This window comes from Chlamydotis macqueenii, chromosome 6, assembly GCF_036417535.1.
Source record: "Chlamydotis macqueenii isolate bChlMac1 chromosome 6, bChlMac1.mat, whole genome shotgun sequence".
In the NCBI taxonomy this organism is placed as follows: Eukaryota; Metazoa; Chordata; class Aves; order Otidiformes; family Otididae; genus Chlamydotis; species Chlamydotis macqueenii.
The window spans coordinates 5524792-5551196 of NC_141561.1; the positions used below are offsets into that span (position 1 = coordinate 5524792).

A 26405-nucleotide genomic window follows, 5' to 3' on the forward strand; every position below is an offset into this window, starting at 1 on the left:
CACTGTGACCTCCCAGCCTTCACTTACACTCAGTAGTTTGCAAGGATTGACATTTGGCTTACTCAATAATGAACTCAATCAGAATCAAATCTTATAGTTCTGGGAGAATTTGGGAGAATTTTGACTTCGCAAAAAGTTTAGTAAAATGCAGCTTATGTATAGAGTTCATTGGTAGGGGTTTTTGTTGTTCTTCTGTTTCTCCTGGTTGGTTGGTTGGTTGTTGGTGAGGATGTAAGTTTTAGATTGAAGAGGCATCTTTTATTCCCTTTACCTTTTCTTTTAAGGTTGTTTTTGTGTTAAGCACCAAAACAGGGTCAAAGCCTGATTGCTATGCTGGCCTGAAGAATAAATGTCAGTGAGCTCATGTGCGCTGAGGGATTCATTCTCCTGAGGTCGTATCTCTGTTCCGCAGCTCACCAAAGCTCTACGTGAGACTGATTACAGCCGAATCTGACAATCATTTGAATCTCTGTGCATGTCAACAACTGTCCTCGTATCAAGGGTGACAGCTGTTTCTAGCTGCCTGGAAACAGAAGTCAAGTCAGTCAAGCAGTCTTCACAATTGTTGAACGTACATAAGTTGTAAATGAGTTTAGGTCAAGGGAAAAAAAAAAAAAACAGCACTTGTGAGAAGGCGCAGGGAGAGCTAGGTGAAAAAGTGAGATAACAGCTGGAAAAGCAGCTTGTAACAGCTTCAGTTCCTTCAAAGCATCAATAACTGAAAACATTTGGATTTTCTACTTTAATTAATGCAGCTGCTTGTGACAATGCAGCCTTCAAACAAGCAGTCTGGCTTTAGAAACTTTCATCTGAGGGATTGAATTAGTGGTCACAGCATTGTCATAGAAAAAAAAATATGTGGGTTTGAAGGATCGCATGCCTGACTGAATAGGAAGCACTTACCAGTATCAGGAGTGATAATCCGTTTCTGTGACATGCAGTGCGCTGTTGCGTTCCAGGATGAATGGGATTAAGCTTTGCCGTGCTCAAGGGATGTCTGAGATTGCACTGACTTCCCAGCATCACCACACTGCTGGATTTTGGGGCTATCAAGTTCCTGTAAAATAACACAGAACAGTAACCATGGTGCTTGCAGATCTGCATATGGGAGGGAGAAGGGATTAATGATACACAGCTTTCTACTGGGAAGCTCTACGAAGACAAAACGAGAATTAAGAAGTTCAGCTCTGTGAGTGCATTTGTATGACTATGCCTCTGACTTTCAAACAGTCTTTGATAGGGAGAACTGTCCTTCCACAAAACCTGGAGGGAGATAGCAGAAAAATAATTTTTGTTTTAAGTCCTTTTCAAAACTTGGAAGAAAGTAAAAAAACCCAAAACAACCCTTTCTTTATGAGTCAGTTTTGCCGAGTTCAGTGCAGGCAAAAAATCAATTTCTCCCCGTTGAAAACTGCTTTTATGTCACTGAATTGTAACGTGTGCTTGATGAGGGGGGTGGGGGGGGTGCGTGGTGGACTTGTCTGTCAAAGTGGAAATAACTCTTGGTGCATCACTTACTCTTGGTCTGAAAGTCGCCGACCTGATGGCACTGCCTGCAGTTCGTAGGAGAAGTGATGGGAGGTAGCCAAAGGTTCCAAGACCTTATAAAAAATTGATTATTTGTTTCCTTCCATTCACATGTGTGCTGTATTCAAAACACATTGTAAAGGAGTATGTTAAAAGAGGATGATTCCTTGGAAATTAAGGTAAATAGAGTTATCAGCCGGAAAAGACTTGCAGTGTAAAAAAGCAGAGTCACAGGATGAATGTCGCAAAACAGCCAAATCTCTTTCTGTAAGTATTTTTCTGTCTATGGCATGTGTCCAGCACAAACCAGATGGTACCTGAAATGCTGAAAACCTTCAACTATAGACTGAAGGAGTCTCGGCTTGCCCATTAAAAAGAAAGCAAGACAAAATTATTTTACTTGCTGATCTTACTGATGTTGTGTAAGAGCTACAGTAATGGACAATGAAGACAGGGTATGGTCTTAAAAATATGAACAGGTGCAAGACAGTTACGCTGTTATGTTAAGAATTATGTGGCTGTGTTGGAATATATGGACTCTGATGGTGAATAGGAGATGCTGAATGTGGAAATAGACACACTGCATGGGCAGTATTAGTTTTAATTAGATGTTATTGAGAAAGTTATGATATCAGAGAACCCAGAATAATGCAGTGGCTAGAGTATTCATCAAAGATGTGGAAAACTCAACTTCACTTGTTTCTTCTGCTCTAGTTGAGAAATCTCAATTAGGTTACAACACTCTGGGGACCATTTTCACAAAATAAAACCAATTTTCTTCTTCTTCCTATTACATTTCTATCTAGGAAGGAAAAAGGAAACTCTAGTAAAACAGCTAGTGAAGATTAGCAATAGAAAACCTAGGAAAATTCTCAGTAAAAAAAAAGTAAATTTAAAAAATGCAAAACACTCTGTAAGTGATGTCTGCCTGCATGTTGTTACGAAATCTTTGGTTTTACTGAGATCTGTTGGGAAATCTACTTCTCCAGAAGATGAGAGGAAGATGGTAAAACGTACAGTCTCTCTGGAATTGCTATGGCACAGGGACCAACTGAAGCTGATGAAAAAGATGCAAAAGTAGTCAGAAAAAAGAAATCTTGGTGGTAAATAGAGTTTTAGAAGTGAGATGAAATAGGAAGTCTGAAGGAAAAAAAAAAAGATTATTACTAGTGTGTGGTTGGTGGACTAAGGAGACTGAGATGCCATTGTGAATACACATCAAGAGGAAAAAAATGTATTTAGTTAACATTTAGATTTCTTTCTTCAGATATAAAAGGACACTAATTGTATAATTTGCAGTTCATGTTCAGAAAAGGAAGAGATTTGCTGTGAACTAAAAGTCATGCTATGAAAAAGCCGTGCAGGTGCAAAATTGGCAGTTCTGCACAATAGGCCGAGCGTGAATTCTATCACCCCATGGCGCAGTCGCTCTGACAGCACAGCTCGCTGCACACTGCCCAAAAACCTGTGTGAAAGTCAAACTGGGTAACAGGAAAGAGGATGTTCAGTACAGCAATTAGTCATCGAATAATGGAACACCTCTGAACAAGAAGCTGAATGATGAACAAAATGCTGTGCCTGTCTCAAAATCCACTTGTTAAACCAGTTGAAATCCTGGCAGTTGATGTACAGCATTTCAATAGTCTGATAAAGTGATTTTGTGGATGTAAAATTTAAACTTTGAATAATTAATTGAGAACAAATTATTTTTTGGAAACTCAAAACAAAAAAAATAGGTTTCTGCTTTTGGTCACGTGGGTCTGTCTTTGTTCAGAAATCATGACAATTTCTTGAATAGCTTAACTAAAGAAGTTAACTTAGACCTCTGATTGAAAATATTTCTGGTAACAGTTGTTTGTGCCTACACACTAGTAAATATACCAGCGAAACAATGCGAGTACCGACGTGGTTTTGGATCTTTTACAGAGTCCTACAAATCTTCCCCTTGTCTATCTTTGAACCCATAAAGGTGCCTCCATGGGCGTGAATAAAGTATCTGTCCAGCTATTTGTAGACATATAAATAAATTTTTGATATATAAAGAGATCTAAGATATAAGACCTTATTTTTTAAACTCATTCAAATTAAGGAAAAAGCTATTTTCTTACTCATCAGTCAAAGCCTTTCAGAAAATATTGTAGGTCTTTAAGAACATCTTGGGTTATACTTTCAACGTTACTTTGACTATCCAGATATGTTTGCACTAATATAATGTATGTTTTATTATTTGATCTTTAGTATCTGATGGATTCCATAGCTACTCTATAGGCAGTGTGAAGGGGAGAATCTTTTTAAACCAATGTTCACATGAACCATTGACTCGAACAAGGAGCCTCACAACTGTTGTTTTATGAAAGTAAATGGAAAACACTTCTGTTTAACTTTAAAATAAAGTCCTTGAAATGTATTTGGATACTGGTTCATAAGCCAGGAGGTTTTCTTGTTATTGTTTTTCTGATAAAAGAGAATTACCTTGAAGCAAACCTGATACAGGCAAAGTTGAGGAATAAGATTCCAAAGAACAGATCTGAAAATTAGATGCTATATTTGCAAGGAAAAATGGGGCAATATTTTTACATTGTGATCTCTGTTTCAATACATCAGTCAATGCACCGGGGTACAACCACTGACTGTCAAAGAAAGGAGTGTGAACAGCGGAAAATGAGTCAGAACTAAAGAAGCACTTAAAAGCAGTATTTTTTTTCCTAAATAAAAACTTGAAAAACAAAGACCACCAAGAGGCAGAGATAACAAAAGATGGGAGAAAGGTCCCCCAAACATCATATTGCATTTTTTTTTCCATAAAAGCATCCACAACACAGTAGCAGAGAGAAAGGGAAATATCACTCTTCAAGTATTTGCTGTAGTTAAGAGATACAGAGGCTGAGACCATTCTTCGTGGTGTGGGCTGGTCTATTTTAATCTTCACTAGCATGGGAGAAAGCCAAAAGGTTCTGTGAGAAAGAGCAAGAATAAAGTTACATTTAAAATACTTCCCTTCAACTCTATTGTTTACTTATAATTTTTATAATTGAGACGTGTAGGTCAAAGAACGGGAAAAAAGAAATTTCCTGCAGTCTTTTAAAACTGAAACAAATTTCAATAGCACAAGAATGAAACAGCATTTTTGAAATGGCAAAATGGGGATAAAAGTCATCCCAGCTACCGATCTTAACTGATCTTGGATCAGATCCTAAATCTTGGATTTAGAAGGCCATCAAAAAGTTCTCACATGAAATGGGCAAATCGACTGCTACAAATTGACAGTAAAGCAAACACTTTCAGTTTTGTCTTTGTTTTTAGTCAGAGAACAAATGCAGGTTTCACTAGGAAGTGTTTCTGACATTTTTTTTTTTTTTATACAAGAATAGCAAGTCAGAAATGAGTAGTTTGGTACAACACTGGATCCTGTCAGGCTTTTTACTAAAATATCATACATGTTCAAACAGCGTACGGCTGCGTATGAGTGTTCGTGCTGTGAATGGACAGCTCTCAAAGAGAAGACGCTGGCAATGTACCTACCCATCTTTTATCACTAAAACACAAAGAAGACAATATAAATTCTTCCATCTGTTAACAACTCCCATCCTCCTGAAATTCAGTTCTTTGGCTTGGAAGTAAGAAACAATATTAAGTTTCCTCTTTGCCCTAGAGCTGTAAGAACCAGCCTTCGTACAGTTGCAGCACTGAAAACCCAGATTGAGCCCAACTGGAGTTAATGATCAAGGTAAATTAATTTAAATTAATTTAAACTTTGTTTGTGGCAGCTGAGGTAGGATCACATGATGCTTCATTGTGCTATGCAGACACCTCTGCTTTGAGCTACCTCAGTTGTTTCTAGGTAGCGCTGCTGGGAAGTGAAAATGGGTGTCACTTACCGAGCTTAGCAGTCTTTTCCAACCTTAGTTTTAAATTTAGTTGTCCAAATTTCACCTAATTTCACTCCATCTGCTTTACGTGATCTAGAATCAGAACTTTGGAAGGTGTGGGAGGTAGTGAACAGGCAGAAAATTAAATGCTTGTAGAAGCCCTGAATGTTTTCAAAGCACGATATCTGTGGACACCATTGATTGCTTCACTTTGGAAGGAAATAAGAGACATCGAGGTGTACGAAACCAAACATTAAAAATATATGAACACGTGATAACTGAAATCATATCCTACCCTTGTGGAAGTTGCCTAAGTTAATAGGAGCTGAACATGGATGAAAGCTATGCAACGCTAGGAACAGGAACACAATTATGTTACTTTTTAGGTCCTAACCCAGAATTATACAGCACAAAGGCAAACTGTTGAGAGCGATAGGGTACCGTTGTCAATACAGCAGTCTGTGAATTGAATCCTTTAAATATATATGTCCTAAAAATCCTTAGGAATGTATTCAGGTGAAATATGAATATTACAATCTTCTCTTTCTAAGCTGCTTTCGTCAGGATAAAGTGACTTTTGTGCTTCATCAAATGCCAGAGCAAAGCAGATACGTTCAGTAATGACAAAAAGAATTTCTTGAAATTATATTCAAGCAAATAAATTACTTCTCCTATAATCTGTAAAGAACGTAAATAATTCTGACAGCATTCAAACTCACCCGTGCATCTTCTGTAGTTATCAGATACATACTTTCTGCCATTATTTAGTCAACCATTGTAGACTTTTTTAAAAAAAAAAACAAAAACACTAGTACCCCAACAGTATCTGTTAAGTACTGTCACTTTCCTGGAAAATTTCCCTTTTTTATTTAAAGTGAACAATAAATGTCCCTATATAAAAGATACCTAAATTGCAGCAGTTATTCAGAGCTGCAGTAAGCTCTATCCATTCTCAGCAAGATTCACAGCAAGAGCACTGATTCACTATTCACTATTTAGGAATTATGTCTTAAAGCTTTTGTCGTGTTTTTTTTTTTGTTTGTTTTGGTTTTTTGTTGGTTTTTTTTTTTTTTAATAATGGGAAAATAGTCAGTTTAATGTCATTAATGTCATCACTGTTTTTGAAGGGCAGGATTCTGTGCCCATAGCTGTAAAGCTCAGTATAGAACTGGAGTTGAAAATATCAAGCTCTTACCCAAAATTTAATGCATACCGAAATGGCCAAGGCCTATATTGCCACAGGTATATCAATGGGAATGATAATATTTTTCTACTGAACACTTGGTAAAGGATTTTCTATTTTTTTTTTTAATTATTGTGAAATTACAGGGACAATAGTTTGCTTTTCCTGTCTAAATCTGAAAAGTTTTGTTTACAGATCTGTACAAGAACTTTAGATTGTTTGCTAAATATAGATCCAGTGTTTTTTCTACATTGAATTTTTTTTAACTGTCGAGTCACAAAGTATTTGGACAAGACTAAAAAAGTTATAGACAGAAACTCCACTTTTATTTTTAAAGAGTAGCATGTGCTAAAGTTTAGAATATTATATATAAAACCGGAATAATATCCATCTTGTTTATAAACCCTTTTAACTCTTTCTTGGGTTTGATGTTTGAAAACATTATAACTGTTCACCTGAATGCATTTTTAAATCTTGATTCTTGACAGTTAAAGCCCAATGTTGGGGCAAATGGTCTTAACAGCCATCCTCAGGCCAGCTCCATACGCTCTGTTGTGATTGACTGGCAATCTCTTCACTGCTAGTGCTCTCTTGTGAAAGAGTGAATAACTTCAATAAACTATTCTTCTGACTATTAAAACATGAAGCATCTCTTAATTTCTCTCTTCAGCACTCTGCTTATACCTAATTAGTTTATCAACATAAACTTCTAGCACAGGTACATAAAAACTTTCTAAAAGTAGTACGCGCAGATGTTAAGACAAATTCTGTTCTGTGACTGTATTACTTTGCAATTTTTTACCATTGCATCTAAATTTACATTGAATGCGTTTGATTTTATTTTATAATTTTGTAACAACAAGTTAGTTTGATTTTTTTTTTTTTCATTCTGAATAGATTGTAAAGCTAGGATTTAAAACCAGCTTGGATTAATTGAAGTATATTGTTATATAAAATAAAAACTTTATTTCTCATTTTAGAGTATAGTTTTAAAAGGTTTTACGTAACACCTCTCTGCTAGACCTTGACCAGTACTGACAAAGTACTGTATCACTTCCTCAGTTTTATGGCATTCTTGCTTTTAGAAGTAATACTGCCAGATATGGTAAAAAGATGAAAAGGTGAACTTGTTTTGTGTTATTGGCTGATGAGGGAGAAAAAGTCTCTGTAGCTCTCCTTGGAGACCAGAACTCAGCAGGCAAATAATTTTTTTCTCACTATTTTTCATCTGTATTTCACATGAAATTGTGTCTGACTGACCAGACTTTAATGACCTTGTCCCCTTCTCTTGGTGAGTATTCTGTCAGAAACCAGATATGGGCTTCTGGAAATTCCAGTGCACTGCACTGTTATTTTAGCTGTGAACTAACAATTTTTGTTTCAAACAACATTATTGTACAGAATTATACTGAAACTGACATTTGAAAGCATTACTTCAGTTAAACCGTGAGCTCTCCAGCTCTTTGCTCTCTTGCCCCTGTGCCAGCAGAAGCCTCCGGGAGTTGCTGAGCGGGCGGATCAGGATCAGGGCTTGAGGTGTTTGTGTTTGATTGCAGCTGAGGTGGCCCAGCCTTGAGTTCAGCAAAATCTTGTTTCAAAGTGAGTGGAGCTGAACGAGCTGGAAATTTCCCATGAATTTCATTAGAACCTCTCCAATAATGGGGGAAAATTGGGCTTGAAAGGGCTCGACAGTGTTGGCTTTTACCGCGTTGGTGTCTAACATGGGTTTGTCGTCTGCTTCCACCCTTCTGCTGCCTGAAGGCACTTTGGGTTTTGTATGGTGAAAGAGATAGAGTCAAGGCTGAATCATGTTAAATAGCACCTCTTTAGAATTATTCTAGGAGTACAAAAAATTTATTTTGTAGCTGGTAAATATATGAAACTAATTTTCTCTTCAACTGTAGTAGCTGTCACACTGCAAAGCCTTTTAGAAGTTTCTGAAAGCTACTAATTTAACATTTCCTGTAAGTATTCAGGATTTTTTACCAGCTGTTCTAATTTTTTGTCCATATGAGTTTTGGTTCACCTTTGTTCCTAAGGAATTAAGGATGTGGGTATGTTGTTAGAGGTGGAAACATTACTTTGATATCCACTCCAACATACGTTACTTTTTGTTTGAAATTAAAGGCATTCCAGGTCAGTTTATAGCTATAGGCCAACACTGAATCAAACAGCACCCTGAGTCTCTATAAAATACGACGCCCTGTAATTTTTACCTTTTTGACACAGTGTATACTCCAACAAACTCATTTAAATATTTTACAGAGTTAAATTTTGTACTTAGGACAATTAAAATTGGTTCTCATCATTTCAGTGCGTGACTGCATAAGAAGAAACATGTCACACAATTTATTTTAATTAGATGTAATTTACATTTATGTGTCTGTGTACAAAATAAAAATTGAATAGCTTTATGATTGCAAACTACCTAGCTCAGTTTAAAAATGCGTGAGATGTATTTCTAAGTTACTGCAGTAAAGCTGAGTTAAACATATAAGATACTCTTTAAAAGGAATAAGTAATTCAGATTTAATAACATTTCTAAAAAAAAAGAAAAACAAAACAAACTCAAATACTTAGAAAATGTTGACCCTTTAAGCTAAATTTTCATGTGGATAACCACATGAAACACAGTTATACATTTTAATGGTAGATTTCTACCCCGAAATCATAAATAAAACATGCACTTTGATACCAACATCATCTACTAAAAAGTCTTCATATATTGCAATGAGATGGAAACTTCGTTTTTTGCTATTTAAGAAGTTCAGTTTTCAGTGTATGTTCTAATCTTTTCTTGTTTTTAAAACACTTGTGTCTGATGTTGTAAGTCTCATCAAACTCCATGAAATTTCATGTTATTTGGGACTCGAGAACTATTTCTGGCTTTGAATTCCAGTTCTACTGATGCAAACATGAACTTGGTAAGATCTGTCTCAATCCACAGTCATTTCTGAGATTGTACGTGGGTGCAGAAATGTTCCTAAGATGTGGGCCGTGGCATTTCCATCCAAATTTCCAGAGCTTGTTACAGATAACGATCCAGGAAATAGGTCCTACTATTGCCCTATTTTAATAGAATTTCTGCATTCTAACGAAGAGCCGAGCTGGAACACGATAGAATGGAATAGATAGAGATGGATGATGTGTGTAAATATCAAACACGTTTTTACAGTGTTTAATAGCAGAGATTCAGATCTCATTCTGTGTGGTATCCAGCCCTTCTACTCTACCACTGTGCTCTACAGGACATCTACCCTCATTTTTCCACTGACATTTATACGATTTGGATATGTAAATGTCTATAACATAAGCGTCGATGTGCTACAATATTGCTGGTATTAGGTGCTTCAATTGTGTAAGTAATTAACACTTCTTTCGTTCACCTCATTATCATTTTTCTGAAACTGAGACTCTATTAGCAGCCCGTTCTGTGTTGTGCATAGACATCAAGTCATTAGAACAGCTGACACAAGACAGCCATGAGATGTGTGACACTAATTAAGTAAAAACCTCCAAATTAAAAATAGGTTCCTTATAACTAATGAGGAATGACCATCTACATAAGACAATATTAATTTTTTACTTCATTGATCATAAAGTATTGCTTTAGTGTGTCGTAGTAAATCACCAAAAAACCCATTAACAAAGCTTTTCTGTCTCTGCAAGTACAAAGAATATTAATTATTTTTGCTTCCTAAAAATAGAGCTTTTTTTTTTTTTTCCTCCTCTTTGTATAGTGTTCATTGACAAACGTTTGCGAACCCGTTCTCCAAAAATAACCAGGGTATATAAATTTGCAATGATTGTGCTTATGTATAGGTACATACAAGGAACTTCCTTTATATTCTGATACATCCTACATCCAAGAGCTTAGTAAAACTGTTTTAGCATCTTAATTTTTAGAGCCTGTAGCAATGAACATAAATTTTCTCCCTCTTGTTGTCTATGTGGTTAGTTTTACTGCACAAGTTGAAGCTGCGGTCATTGAGCAAGTATATTAAAAGAGTGAAATTCGTTGATGCATAACTATATTATGCCGGGCAGTTGTGATGGAAGGTTATAACAGTTGGAATTATTGTATTGTTATTTTTAATCAGACACCACTGGCACACTGAGTTTTGCAAGATAAGATACAGTCTTGATTTTAAAGAAAATTTCATGCTGCTTGTGTCCTCTTGTGGATTCTTCATTCTTCTTGCTTCCAAACACCAACTTGTTTTCTGTACAGTAAGACATTTTAATTAATATTTTCTGACTGCAAATAGGGTGTTTTTTTTGATAGTTTGTTTGAGATAATGCATTTTCTTCCATACTATGTAATTTTGCAAGGTATTGTAAAGCGTATTATAAATGGAGAATGGGAAAGTGTGGTTGACCTTATTAACACGGTAGTGGGTCATATATGCTTTTTTGAGGGCACTATATGTAAGTACCTATGTGTGTATTTATAGAGTCCATAAAACAAAGATAGTTGTTAAGTCTTGGACAATGAAAGTCCGATAATGTGTACAGAAAAGATGAGATTGCCAGCATCTAATGAAGCAGTTGAGGGAACAGAAGGTTTTGATTTCAGAAATAGGCAAAAATTAAGGTATTTACCTTAACTTTAGTAAAGATTGGAATTTTATAATCTGTTCTATAGGGATGAAAATATCTTAGAAATGTGTGATATGCGAGTACACTCTGTTGCCTTGTTGCGTAAAGATGCAGCGCTGCTGGTGATATCAATAGAGACATTTTCACTTACATCCGAAAAAACCCGCAAGCTCTAAGAAGAAAATCACATTAAAACATATTTCTCCTTTGGACTCTAGGTCCTTGTCAGTTCCTCTATAAAGTACAGTTATGCATCTGCATTACCCTCTCCCCTAAACTAATTTCTATTCTGATATAGTGTGGCAGTCTTTAAGCACTACATATTTATTAATTGATTTATTATATTAATCTACTGACACAGTGTGTGAACTCTTTGGAAAGAATATTGGAACACTCTAGGTGACTCCAGTCTCGTTTCCTCTGCTGCTCTCTTTGCCTCTGCCATTATTTGTTCTTTGCTTTTTTTCCTGTTACTAGAGAGGCTGGAGAAAAGTTGGTGGGCAGGTAAAGTTTGGTGTTCCCTTTGTGGCTATTGATGTCTCAAACCACGCTTAAAAGTATTAAAAAAAAAAAAAAATCACATGTCATGCTATTCAATCCAGCAATGGTTAAATTTAGAGCTCTTCAGTGAAAAGCTCCTTCCATCTTGTGGAACTGTTAAATTAACTGGGTTTTGTCTGACGACGTGGTCTTTTCTCCCTTCAGCCAGGTGAATTTTCTATTTGAGGTAATGTTTGTGTGCAAAATGTTCAACTGCATCTAGGAGTCTGGATGGATTTTGCTGTAATTAGCTGATTTTAGTGCTATCGGTCCAGTTACCTCTGTGGCTTTGACAGCTTTAGTAGGTAGCTTTGTGTTAGGCAAAACCCACTTTTATTCCAGTCCTGATTCTGGTGGCTGCTTTCGGCCTGGTCACCCAGAGAGCTGTGTCCTGACTCCACCCCCGTCCCAGCCCATGTGTGCCCAGAGGGAATTTTGGATAATGATCCAAAGCTGAGCCATTTCATAAAGATTTCTACTGCCTCTGTTTTTCTTTTCGTCAGCCTTTTTGCAACTTTCAACGTAGTTCTTCTTCTTCTCTCCAGTGGCTATTGGCTACATTACAGTAGGGAAGATGATTCCTGTGGCTCCGTTAATTATTTACATCTGTGCAGCGAAGATGAGCAAGTGTCTGACACGCGGAAAGCAGTGATCAGGAAAAAGCCAAAGGAAAAGTGTTTGCTGGAGAGCCATCTCAAACAGAGCTCCTGACTGGGTCATTGTAATGGCAGTACGCAAACAACATTCGTGGTTTTAAACAAAAGGATTAAACAATTAAAGTTATTAGATTTAGACTGTCTGCTGTTTGCTTTTCTCTGGTACTTACAAAACCACAGACAAAGAGGAAAAGGCAAGAAACTGTAGAGCATCATAAACCCAGTATCCATATGCTGTGTTTGGCACCTGTGAGTTCATTTGTCTCTAACACTAGTGCCGATGCAAAAAGCCTCTCACTGGAGTGTAGAAATTGGAGTTTGGTGTGCCACTAAGGCTTGTTCAGCTTTACAGAGAGATCACCCTTTGAACTATTTTGTCTATAGTAACACACAAAATTGGAAACCATCCTTCAGAAGTTAATTTCAGTGTTTATTATTATTATTATTATTATTATTATTATTATTAGGTTTTGACTTACTGAATTATATATCATACAATTGTTTATGTTGGCAAAGATTTTCAGGATCATCAAGTCGAACCCTAAACCTGTCAGTGCCAAGTCCACCACTAAACCATGTCCTGAAGTGCCACGTCTACATGGTTTTTTTTTAACACCTCCAGGGGTGATGATTCCATTATTTCCCCAGGCAGCCTGTTCCAGTGCTTGACCACTCTTTCAGTAAATAATTTTTTCCTAATATAAAATCTAAACCTCCCCTGACGCAACTTGAGGCCATTTCCTCTCATCCTATCGCTTCTTACTTGGGACAAAAGACCAATAGCCACCTTCTTTCTGGTAGACTCTCAAACAGTTGGCCTCATCCGGATCCCTTTGCAGAGCCTTCATAATTTCTGCTAATAAAAACCTGTTTATTGTTTATGATAACAAAATCTGTAGATTCTCAGTTGCATTCTCTAGTTAGAAATTTAGTACAGCAGGAGCCTGAAGCGAAGCAGGTGTAAGTTTGGTAAGGCACAAATTCAAGACAGATACCATGTCAAAAGTACATGGCAAAATGTCTCTGCTAATTCTGAGAGTGGCCTTTAATACTTTCTCATGATGTGGGAAACCAGAAGTTTTGTCTGATTGGTCCCATAATCTCCTGCTAGAGGATGTCACAAGGACTTCCTTACCTATTTTCAGCACCCACTGAAGTAAAGGCACTTTTGTTGAAGGAGTTCAGCTAGATTCGCTGCACACTGCACAGGTATGGCCAAAACATGGTGCAGTTTTCTTCCATGCTTTTTCACATGCTGGGAAAGTGCACTGAGCCTTGACACAGCGTGACCAAATCAGAAATGGCCATCAGCACTTTAACAGCAAAGAAATGTGGATCTGAAATGAATCCCTGTTGTTTTTCAGCCTGTCTGCTTCTGGGCAGAGCCTGCCTTCTGCAGGATTTTGGGAAAGAAGCAGTGACCCATCCCCGTGCCCCTGCCTGGCCATCTCAGGACTGTGTCTGACCTAGGTACCTTCACCACGCCTGGTCCTGATCCCCACCCATGGGCAGACATCGCGGCTCATCCCCACGGAGGTGCCCAGTGTTGGGGTGGGACAGTCCTGGCTGCCAGCCTATGGGGGGATCCCCCACACCCTTGACTCACCTTTGTGCAGCTCAGCTTTTTTTTTTCTTTTTCCATTTCTTATTTAGCCATCTGTTAAGAGGCAGTTACATGAAGGAGGCAGATATTCTGCTTCTTCAGCTGCAGTCTCTTGAGCTGCACAGCACTGCTTGAGCAAAGCTTCTTCCATCCTCTACGCCCTCCAAGCCATGTCCTGGTACGAGTGTTTGAAACGTTGAGACAGTGTATTACCATAATTGCACCCAGTAGTTTTGACTATTTTTCCATCAACTGGCAAGGCTAGGAATTATTGTGTCTCTTGAAGGGAAGAAAGGACACCATCCATCTTTTATATTCTTAGCATTCTTGCGCTGATGTAAAATACACTGAGATTATTTTGAAGAAGAACACTTTAAAATTCCTTTTCCCAAAGCTGACTTGATAACTCTGCCAAAAGTGTCTGTCTGTTAAAGGGAGAGGGAAGAGGGGTAAAAAAGATAGAAAGCTACTTGTCTTTATTTGCATTAGACATTTCGGAAAGTGCAGCAGCTGGGTAGGATTCAGTGGGAAAAGCCTGTGCTGCTTCAAAGGCATCGCAACACGCAGCTTTGATTAGCTTCATTTTTTAATTCAGTGCAGGTGGTAGGAATTGTGGGCAGGGTGGCCTTGGGACGTGCTGTCTTGTTCCACTGGTGAAGTTGGATGACTGAGACCTGTTACCTTTTAGAGTCCTTCTGCAGACAAAATAGGTCACAAATCCTCTGTAAAACAGGGCTTTCTTTGACTGAAGTTCATCTTCATTTGTAAGTCAAGTTGACTTCCAAAGCATCATGCTAGTAAGGAAACAGAAACTACATATGAGTTTGTCTTAATCACAGGAGTAAGTTAATCACTTCTACTCTTACCCTTTCTGTTTTCTCTTGAAAACAAAACAATGTGAATAATACTTTGTGGAGCACATTTCAGTTTCCTTTCATATACAGTTCCTGATGAAAGAAATCTAATTTAGGAAGCTTCCCCACTAGTATTTTAAGTTAGGTAACGCATTTAGAACTGCTGGATGTTTGCATCCTAAAGGATTCTTATATTTTAAAAGCAAGAAGCATCAAATCAAAACTAAATCCCAGAATCTTTTGACAGGAGCACATCAGACTAGTCTTATTGATATTTTAAATGATAATTCTTGTCATTCATTAAATTTAGAAGAGAAATATATATGCTCATATATTGTTGGTCACAGATCTCAGTTTTGTGTTTGATAAGGCACGAATGCTGAAAGCTGTCTAGCAATCTTGGGCTTATATGTTAGTAATACAAGTACCATGGGTTACATGCTTCACAGCTCTAAGTTTTTTAATTAATGTTCTCCATTTTAGAAGAAAAGTTCTTTTTCGTTCCTCACACTCTATTCAGTTGCTCTAATGCAATGAATAAGCAAGTTATAAATGGTAAATCAGAAAATTAGTTTGATTTTGTTGAATGTTAGATGCCTTCAAGTCCTGATGCAACTGAAATGGGAATCAAATTAAACCTTTCTGTTTTATATGACCTACCTGACATTGAGTGCTGGGCTATCCTAAGCTGCTTTATTTACCACCTTCTTTGGAGGCTCTGAAGAGTTAAACCAGTCCTGGAGAAACGCTGGGCACTGCCAGAGCTTTTAGGTACCATAGTGAGCTTTATGGGCATGTGTGCATGAGGTACTTCATGGGATGAAGTGTCTGACCTCCAGCTAACAAAAAAAAGGAAAATGGTGCGGGGGTCTCTGCCAGCACCAGGAGGTCACACCTCTCTGATTCTCATTACTGTGGTATTCAAATCCTCACATCTAGGATAACTTTTAATCATTTATCCACTTTCTATTGTTACTCTCCTCCTATGTTTTACTGGAAAATCGTATTATTTGTGAAGTGTTTTAATACCTCTACATTTGCTAAGCACTTATTTAACCTAAAGCATAGTGAGAATAGTTGTTTCTTGCCTTTGAGTTCAAAGGGTATTTAGACCCCTTATCCTTAGCTTAGGAATGCAATTTTATTGAAAAATGCTATATAGGTTATAGCCATAATAAAAAAATATATATTTTTTTCATCCTCTCTTCTGGTTTTATTTAGTGAGGGGGGACTACAGTGGCAGCTTCTGTAAGAAGCTGCTAGAAGTTGCTTCCCCTTTGTTCAGTGGACTTGGCTGGGCCTAGGGTGGACCTGCTGCTGGCCAAGGCCGAGACGATTGGTAGCAGAATGTTCCCTGATAACTCCTCTGTGATAACATATTTAAGAAGGGGAAAAACAGGAAAAAAAAAAAAAAAAAAGAGAGAAGATGTGAAGCAGCTGAGTGAGCCAGAGGGGGGGAGGCGCAAGCCTTGTGGGCCTTGCAGGTCTTGCGCTCTGGCCTCCCGCCGGGTGGCCAACTGGGCCCAACTTGGCCTGGCCTGGCTGCAAGAAGTGGAGAGAAGATGAGATGTGAATGAGATGTGAAAAGATCCTGAGAGGCCTCTGCCAGCCTGTTGTGAAGAATTTCTTGTGAGAGGAACGGCTGCAGACGCCAAGGTCAGTTCAGAAGGAGGGGGAGGAGTAATGCTGTTCCTGGCCAAGATTCCCCTGCAGCCTGTGGTGACGACCATGGTGGAGCAGGTTGTCCCCCTGCAGCCCATGGAGGTCCACGGAGGGGCAGAGATCCACCTGGAGCCTGTGGAGGACCCCACACTGGGGCAGGTGGATGCCTGAAGGAGGTTGTGGCCCGTGGAGGGCCCGCTGGGGCAGCCGTTCTGGAGAGACTGCACCCCATGGAAAAGATGACCCACGCCAGAGCAGTCTCAGGAAGGACTGTGGCCCATGGGAGGGACCACATAATGGAGCAGGGGAGGAATGCGAGGAGTTCTTCTCCTGAGAAGGAAGCAGTGGTGTAAAGTGACGTGTGATGAACTGACCGTGACCCCCATTCCCTCTTCCCCCCTGTGCCGCTTGTGGGGGAAGGTAGTAGGGATAATGTTAAGCTCAGGAAGAGGGAGGGGTGGGGGGAGATTATCTTGTTCTCTGTCTCATTCTTCTGCTGGTTTTAGAAATAAATGAACAGTTTTCCCCAAGTTGAGTCTGTTTTGCCCATAATGGTAACTTTAAGGATCTCTCCCTGTGCTTGTCTCAAACCTCGAGTGTCTCCATCGGTGCAAGGTGTGAAGCTGGAGAGTGCCAAAGCTGAGATTTTCCCACTTAGAAGGGAACTTTGAGCTGCTGCCCTTGATTTCTGTCCTTTGTTTTGGAGTGAGTGCCTCAAAGAAGGTGAAAGCCTATTGCAGTTGAGCACAGTGCATCCCAGGGTCTGTTTCCCTTGAGGGCTGGTACAAGCTGTCGGAGTTTTAGCACAGATGCAAGGCTCCAACATGTGCAAACCAGGAGCTTTAAGCTGTTTCCTGTAAAATTTCATCATATACTGTGTCTAAATTAGGATTCATCCTCTAAATGAGCTAAACCCTTCAGACCTCTGAATGTTTGCAGTGTGTTAAAAATCTCAAAGTCTTTATGAAGTGAAATTATGTATGTTGTTTTTTAAATGAGTTGGAACCCTCTCTAAGAGATAAACAAAGGAGGTCCTCAAAAGTCCCTTTACTTAACCCTTCAGACATAAGGGGACACTGCTTGCAGCCAGGATGGTATGCCAAAGGGAGCAATCACAGCATCCTTACCTCTCCCTCTCCCTACGATCCTCTGCTGCACAATTTCAGAGGCAAACTCCTGGGCTGGAGGAACAGTTTCTCTAATCTAATGCAGCCATAATGCGTAAAATTTATTTGTAATTTCATAAATATCTAAAATTATCTATACAGTTCAAAAATTAATGTAAATACTGGTGCCTATTACTCTTGATATGATATTCACAAGGCAATTGAAAATTGTATGATACTTTTTAATGCTTGTAAAGTTTAATTTTAGTATCTGTAAAACACCTGTATTTGGGGAAATAATCCTTTCTGACTCATTGATTTCTTTTTAATTGCACTAATAGTTTTTTGAGGATTTTAATTCTCCTAAATACAGCAGTGATAACACACTAAAAATCTGCAAAACACACTAATACATGGAATTGTTGCCCTTAGCTTTAAACTGCAATTGCAACATAGAAGTTTGTTTGCCTTGTTTTAGATATAAAAATATGTATAAGAAATTTTCTGTGGGGTTTTTTTTAGGTCCTGAGGAAGCAGATTTCAAGTGCACCCTGAATTACATTAACTGCATCGGTACAACCAAATGCATTCACTTGTCCCAGCTCTGCAATGGTGTTTATGACTGTTCTGATGGCTATGACGAAGGAGTGCATTGCCGGGGTAAGTTAGTTTGCTGAAGAAAAAATATTTAACCTGAAATAGTCTGGTTTTTTTTTATTTTTCCCTTGCTTTTTTTCTTTTTTGAGTTCAAAGAAAAACAAGTCCTTTCTTATTCTAGAGATTATATATATATCAAAAGTGGATTGATAAAGCGTATTTTAATTTATGTTTAATGCAAGTAAAAAGCGCATACAGGCTTTAGAGTTTTTCTTTAATGATTTCTAACCTTGCATGATGGCAGTGGTTATATCAAAAGAAGGATGAGGAGACGCTTTCTTAGGGAGCAAAGGCTGCGCAGCACACCATCTAGCAGATATTTTTTTTTCCTTATAACTTTTGTTTGAACTGAAAAGCCAAAGAAAAACACTGAAAAATGCGTCACATTCACTGTGAGGGTTATGTTGCGTTGAGGACTTGCTTTTGGGGGTCTCTTATTCTAATAATCTACAGTTTAAGAGTATAGTTACTAAATTCTGGCAATGAGAAATCTTAAGTAGAAACTGGTGGAGGTCAACTTTTTAAATATCTCAGCTCTACTACTCAGAAGACTTATTGAAGTCTGCCTTGGGATAGTTATAAGGCTGCCATATTAAGCCCAAATCTTGGATACCATGAGTCATAAACATGTCAGTTATTTTCAATCTGTAGACTTTACTGCTAGGCAAGTGATTGTCCTCAACAGATCTTATGTTACAAACCAGAAACTCAGGGACAGGTCCTGGGACTTTTGTTACAATCCAATATGACAATATAGAATAAAAGACACAATTAATGGTGTAGTTCAGTAAGTTGAAATAGAATTTAAAAGTTCATGTGGAGAGATTTCCATAACTACCATAGTAAAATCTAAGCCTGCACCAAAAATAAGCTCAAAAAAGAAAAAAAAAAGGAAAAAAGAAAAAAAATAAAATGCCAGCTGGAATTAATCAGAGTAATACTGCTGACTTCACAAAACTCCAAATAGTTATTTTTATGTAACCAGGTAAGGACACAGGCTGTCATAAAATGTATGACAATTCTTATTCACAGTGATAGGAATAATTTCTTTTCTTGAAGGTTCTACTTTTGTACAGTCCTTGTTCAATAAGCATTACACAAAATCAAAATCAGCATATTGATTTTAGAACTGGTCCCAGCATCCAAAAAAACCCAAAAGTTAAACTGACCAAAGAAGTATTTGGCCCATACTGCAGCTTTCTGAAGTTGCAGTTGAGTTTTGTTAGGAGAACAGTGTTGGTCCATTAAGCACCGTTTAAATGTATATTCCTCAATAATTCATATATTTGTGTCAATTACTCTAGATTAAATGGCAGAGGATTAAAAACTTTCAGCGCTGAGAAATTATTCTAAATCTACTGTATTTTTATTGTATTTTAACTCTTTAAATTAGGTGATTAATGGAACCACAAAAATTAAATAGAGTAAAAATAAAATCCTATGTTAGTGTAAATTAAATATGTTTGGTTTTCCTATGTAATATTTTGTATATGTAGCCTACGCCTACACTTTGGAATGTGAGAGCACATAAAACACCTAATCTTTATTCATGCCCTTTTAATTTATGCTCAAATCCACCTTGTAAGGTTCATGTTGATTCCCACTCCTTTCTTTATTATCATACATGAATACGAAAACTTCCCAATGGTAAAATTAATGTCTGCTCTAATAGATTGCCATAGAATTTAGTAAAATATACTAAACAAACATTTGCTCTAAACCACACAGAACACATAGTGAAGTTCTTTTCTATTATATTTTATTAAGAATTTAAAGTTGTCTCCCAGTACCTCATCTAGAAAATGATTTTTTGAGCAATGATGTATTTTGACTTGCCAATTAGAGGCAATTCTTGAAATTATCAGTGGACACATTTCTATCAACAAGCCAAAGAATAGAGAAAACAATAATTTTACATTATAATCATGTAGTTTGCTAATAACAATTGCCACTAATATGTCATGATGTATCCCTATGCATTAGGTATTTGGTATGAAGGCGGTGTAGTTGTAATTATTCCCTCTCTATCTATATATCAGAGCAACGCATGGGTAACCAGGAGTCATTCTGTTGCGCATTCTGTGTCCTGAATACACAAGTTACACATTTAGATCGTCTGTGTGGCCAAAAGCTGCAGAGTTACTTCAGAATCCTATCCAAATAGTTAGCTTTTTCTTGATATTAGTAACAAAAATGGCATTCTACGTACGTTCCTCTTTAATTAGCATTCCTCCTGTGAAATATGTGATTGATTGATCAAGAAGATAATAGCAGTTTTAAATATTTGATTGCAAACAATTCAGTTGCTCAGGGAGCTGACCATGTTACAATAACCTATTGCTAGCAGCACCGATAGTGCTGTGTAAATAACTCACGGTCTGTGCGCCAGGAAAATAACTTGTGATATGAAGTATGGGGGGTGTGACCATGGCAAAGACCGTTGCAGCGTACAGGTCACAGATCCACAGGGGTGAAAGCTTCTAATAATGCTTAAGAAAAAGTGGGGTGTAAGCATTAAGTAGCTGGAACTATTCTATTTTTTTTCCTCTATATTTAACATTCTTATGTTAATTCATTGCATTATGATCTTAGAGAGATATATTCAGGCCTGTGCCTTTCCCTGGCAAGTAAAAATATGATCGTATCTGCAGCGTGAAATGTTAACGTATGTGGAATTTCAAGGAAATAGTAGTAAATACAATGCCATTCCTGTCTCATCATCTTTTATTTCAGGCACATATGCATTTTTGCTGCTGAATATAATGCATAAATTCAGGAGGGGTTGTGGCACTATGAAATAATAAAAAAAAAAATATTGCATACGGTTGTTTCACATTATGTGTTTCAGTGTCCTTCAGAGGAGAAGGGGTGCGTAGTTCACAGAAACTGAAACTTCCAGCATTTAATGGTGATAAGACATCTGTATTGGGTTACTTTGGATTCTTTGCTATTTTTTGATTAAAGAATACTTTACAGGGGCTGAGTAAGCAAGGGATCCAAGTATATACTGACCCCTTCTGTAAAGTGTAGGCTGGGGTTGTTCAGCTTTCTGAGATTCATCAGATAATTCCACCATTTCACCCCAGTCCCGCTGAATGGGGGAGTTGGTACCCATCAGCTTATTTGGAGGCTTGGTGAGGCTCAGATAAAATTTACCAGTGCCAAAGCCAGACCCAGCTTTGAGTAATTCTGGTAGAAGACTGATCCAGAGCTGCTCCAGACAGTTAAGCTTCTTTCTTGAACACGATTCTTCAGGTTTCTTTTGAGACCCAGATCTTTATTTCAGTTGCATTTTTAGCCACTTTTAAAGCTCAGCCATGTGATGAACTGAGAAGTCTTCTGCCTCAGGGGAGTTGCCAAATTATTGCAAGCTGAAGTATTTAGCTCTAAGTCTTTTCTTCCCGTGGTTCATCCTAGTTCCATATTGGCAATCCCTCCATATGCTCGCTGCGGGCATCGGCAGTACAGACTGGGACTGGCTGTGGTCAGTCAAAGCAGGTGTCATGTGGCTACAGCTTGCTCCAGCCTTTGATTTTGTGCTCTTTTGAACGTTACAATACCCTTTTTTTTTTTTTCCCCTCCCCCCGCCCCCCGAAGGTTTTCGGAACAGCTTAGACAAATATCCGTCAGATTAGATGGAGTAACCTGGCCTTGGGAAGGTAAAGGATTAGATATATCCTTAAGATAATTTCTGGAGAATTACAATCACACTCCCATGATTCTTAGAAAAGTTTTTTTTTATAGGACTGGAGAGGTGATCTGCGTAGTTTTATAAATCAGTACTTTATATATATTTATATATTTTGCAAGAAATTGAAGATGATATGCCAAAATTAGTTTTTGTTCTGTCTCTGAGTTTGAGCTATAGAAAACTAGAACTCTTACAGAATATAGAAATGTCCTTTTTCACTTAACTAACCTAAGGTTTAAGTTATTATGAATAGCTGCAGGAGTAGTTATGTTAAAATTCTGACTATTCCAGCCAGAAAATACTAAAAGAACACTGAAAAAAAAATGCTATCGCAAGTACACTGCGTATCTTTGGGTTATGCCAATTTATCATAAAATGGAACAATTACTGAGAAGGAAAATGGGCACGGAATTAAAAGAGGCCCCAGGTAAGAGCCCAGTGAAAGCACTAATTACACGCTGATGCTCTGACTTTACAGCTGGAGCATATTTTACGTGATACTGCAGTATCCATTGCATTTCTATGGACTGGGCTGTATTATGCTGTGGGAATTCTGCAGCAACTTTATCCATCCTCACTGACAAGACTGTTACTAATCTCATTGGGATCTCACTAAATAGTCTTCTGTCGCAAATTTGACCTGGATTGTGCTCTGTTCTTCCTTGGTTTGAGGACAGACAAGCCAATGCTGTGGGAAGGGGAAAGCAGGAATGTTGTAGGTATTCCCAGGAAGGCTGCTTGTACTAAAACCCTGAAGTGCAGAGGACTGAGCAGGTTCTTGAGGATGCTTTCTCTTGGTCCAGTTTGTACTATTGATTAGCTACCAGTAGTTAATTTCTGTTTGATATATTAACTAGATGTAACTCAGCATATTTTTAGGTTAATTAAGACTAAGAAAATCTAGGAGAGATCATGAGGCTCTGAGCAACGTGATCTAGTTGAAGATGTCCATGATCCTTGCAAGGGGGTTGGGCGGGATGACCTTTGAACGTCCATTCCAACCCAAACTGTTATGTGATTCTGTGATTCTGTAGAGGTTACTTGAGATACTTTCTTTTTTAATTAAAACTGAAAGTTCTACTGAACTTAACAGATCTCATAGAAAGCTGCCAAATCTTTGGATTATTTAGATCTTTGTTATTCACGATCTGAGTCATAATCTCCAGTCAATAAAATATATAAAAGCAAACTCTGGATCATTTAGTATTAAAAAACTGCAAAACACACATACAGAAGATGTGGCCAAATAATTGTTATGTTTGTAACAGCCTATAATCAAAATATTATTTTCCTGTTTAGGCTTTTTGAATGAATTGTTATCATAAGATGATAATAAATGCTGCTATTACTGAATCATGTTTTTGTTCTGGCACTTCTACAGCTGGAACACTGGCAAATTTTAAGTAGTGTTTACCAGAGGGGCTTTCAGATTTTTATGGAAACTTCAGGCCTTTCAAGAATGAGGCAAGATTCTATAACTAAAAGTTCTGGAGCTACATTTAGATTCTAGTCTTACTTTTTTTTCTTTCTTTCTTTTTCTTTCTTGTGAAGTCGTATAGCAAGCTAACAAATAAAATTGAAATTAGTCTAGAATTATAAATGTTCCCATCATTTTTTCATGAAACTGTTTCTTGAAATAGTGCACACCTGCACATGAAATCCCTATAAACTGATTTGGTTTATTCTGACAGGCTTTAAATCAGTCATCCTTTAAGACTCTGATGTACCAAGTGTCACATCAGGTTACTGAATCGTTGAACCCCCAGGAGCTCTCACAGCGTACCTGACGTACCAGTGGGGCTGCTGGAGCCATCAGGTAACATTCAGAATGATTCCCTCTGCAACCGCTCTGCATTCTGCAGCAAGCTTTTTACTTGTGGTTATAAGACAGAAAAGAGGAAAAAGTGTAGACACCAAAGACTATCATGAGTATTTTTGCTTTGGAACAGAGCTGCTAGTAAATAGCTACATTTGCCTGGGTGAAGGCTTATTTTACCTTTTTTGGTTTTATTGTATCTCCTCATTTCACCATCCAGATATCCAATTTCTTGTATATTACTCTCTTTCCCATCTTTTTACCTTAATAGAGCATGATGTGGCTCATTGAAATTAGCCAAGGTCATTTAGTCTGTTCTGCTGTCAAGACAAAGAAGTCATGGGCTTGGTGATTTAATAACTTTCTATCACAAAATCCTACTGCAGCAAAGCAAATTAAAGGAGGCTGACAGGGGGATAGAGCAGCGGAAGACGTATGAGTGATGTGATTTCATCCCACCTTTTATGGGCTGTTGCTGAAGAGATTTTTTTTAGAGCACAGTGCACAAATGAACACTGTTGTGAAGGTATCAGCATTGTCTGTGTTGCAAATTAAGTGTAGAATTTAAATGTTTGACCACAGATGACGATAGTATATGATAACAGATCATGATGGAGTACAGTGTTTGTATTGAGTGTTGTGATCCTGTCCATTGGAGTAGTGAGGTATGTCTTGTCTACTCCCAATCAATATTTCCATTTCAAGTTGAAGAATTCATTTTCCTAAGGGAAAATGTTGGATAATGTTCTCTACTGGCAAAATCAAGTGTTGGTCAGTTATAGCCTCCCTGAATACAAATACTGATGAGTTTTCCTACTTAGCACACATATTTTAAATACCTGAATTTTCTTCAAGGTCATGGAAACCACGTTTACGATAGGAAATGCAGTGTTGACTGTTTGCATCTTGGGGTTCTTTTTAATCTTCCTTATGAGAGAGAGGAGTAAAGACTGAGTCCGTTATTTCAGTTTTTCTATGAACCTGTTGCCTAGTAAAATGCACAAAGTTTGGTAGACATGCTAACATGTCATGTTTTGAGCAAGATAACGGTAGTTAAAAGGGCCAGTTAGTCATGACGGCAGTCAACTGGCTCGTCTCAGGGCTACACAAACCTGAAAGCAGCTACAGTCAGGGTCACAGGGGACGCGATGGAATGAGGTGAGAAAGCTCTGTTCTACTTTCCAGGGTTTTATGTGGAATGATATTTATTGGTGCCTGCTGGTGCTGTTTTGAGGCTGCGCTCTGTTGCGAAAAGAAAACAAACACTTGAGGACTTACTATGAGCATCCCATTCTCAGTTTTATTCGACTTTTTTTTTTTTTTTTATCTTTCTGTTAATTAGCATGTATAGTTACCTCATTATTTTTCCCTGTTCTAGCTAATAAAACTCTTGCAGGAATGATCTTATGTAAGAAATGTAAGAGGATTTTTGTACAAATTAATTTCAAAGTACTGTTATGAAGATGAATATTCTAGGCATAATCTCAGTAGCGGGAGTTCCAGATATATTCACGTGGCAAAAAACCTGACACTCATAAATGCGCCTGGTAAGCAGGGGTTGTAGCTGCTGCCTGGCTCCCATTTTTCCCATCACAGAGTATGTCTCAACTGCGTTTTCGATATACAGGGAGAACGATAGCACAAGGTTTATCTTCAGCTGTTGTCACCAATATTGGGGTGCAGGGGATAGATTAAATTTACTGAAATCTTATTTAGAAGGAATAATGCTTTTTTTTCAGTTTTCTTTTGAGCATTTTTTTCTTTTTCAGAGTATACGGGAAGTTTTAAAATTAGACCTATAGGTCTAAAAAATTTAATTAATATTTCTTACATTAACTATTAGCAAAATTATATCTGATGAAGAAAAATGCATCTGACGCACGTGCCCATCAGTAAACCACGTGATTATTACGTTTCCATGGCCTATTCCAGTGACATTATTTGCATATTCACTGCTCATATTAATAGAGTTTTTAAATAATTGGGCAACCTGTCGTTTGAAGTGAGGAATAAAATTGAAGTGCAAGGCACGTGTACTGCAAAACATGGGTTTGGTTCTCCTAAAGCTATTCATAAAGCCGACCTAAATTTACAGAATGGTATCAAGTTGAAGACTGAAAAGAAGAAGGAAAAGAGCAAATTCTGGGGCCAGCATCACATAATTTGTCAGAAGTGCAGTTGTCAGTTTTCTGCCTCAGGAATCCTCAGCCAAGCTAATTTATGAGGCTCCCTTTCAAGTTCTTTCAGTCCCTGCATGAGGGGATTTGTCTTCCCAGCTCCTTATCTTCCCAAGGTGAACAAACAAAGGAGCAAATACAACATGTTCTGCACGGGGAATGCTTTTTCTCCTCCTGGCCCTCTTCTCTGTGGAATAAACAGTTAAACATTTATTAGAGCAAATACTTGAATCTCCAGGAGAGTTCATGTGAATTCTCATGGGAAAGAGTCAGTTCTGGCCTCTCACTTGTTCCCGTCTCAACAGTTACTAGTGTATTATTAATTCAAGTGAGTGAATTCCGGGAGCTGGGGTAGGTGTAGTCTCTCCTGGAATACACACGCCTCTGCACAGCATCCGCCTGCCTGGCCGTGTATATACAGCATCCACCTTCAAGGTGTTCTGCCTTTTCACACAATGCAATTTA

General features: G+C 37.9%; 1 protein-coding gene across 1 annotated transcript in view; it reads left to right on the forward strand.

Moving 5' to 3' along the window:
* Positions 1–26405, forward strand: part of LRP1B (LDL receptor related protein 1B) — a 579931-nt gene that overhangs the window by 135575 nt on the left and 417951 nt on the right. Inside the window, exon 5 of the mRNA XM_086750558.1 lies at positions 18122–18259. Coding sequence (XP_086606684.1) covers positions 18122–18259 — 138 coding nt within the window. The remainder of the gene's footprint in view (positions 1–18121; positions 18260–26405) is intronic.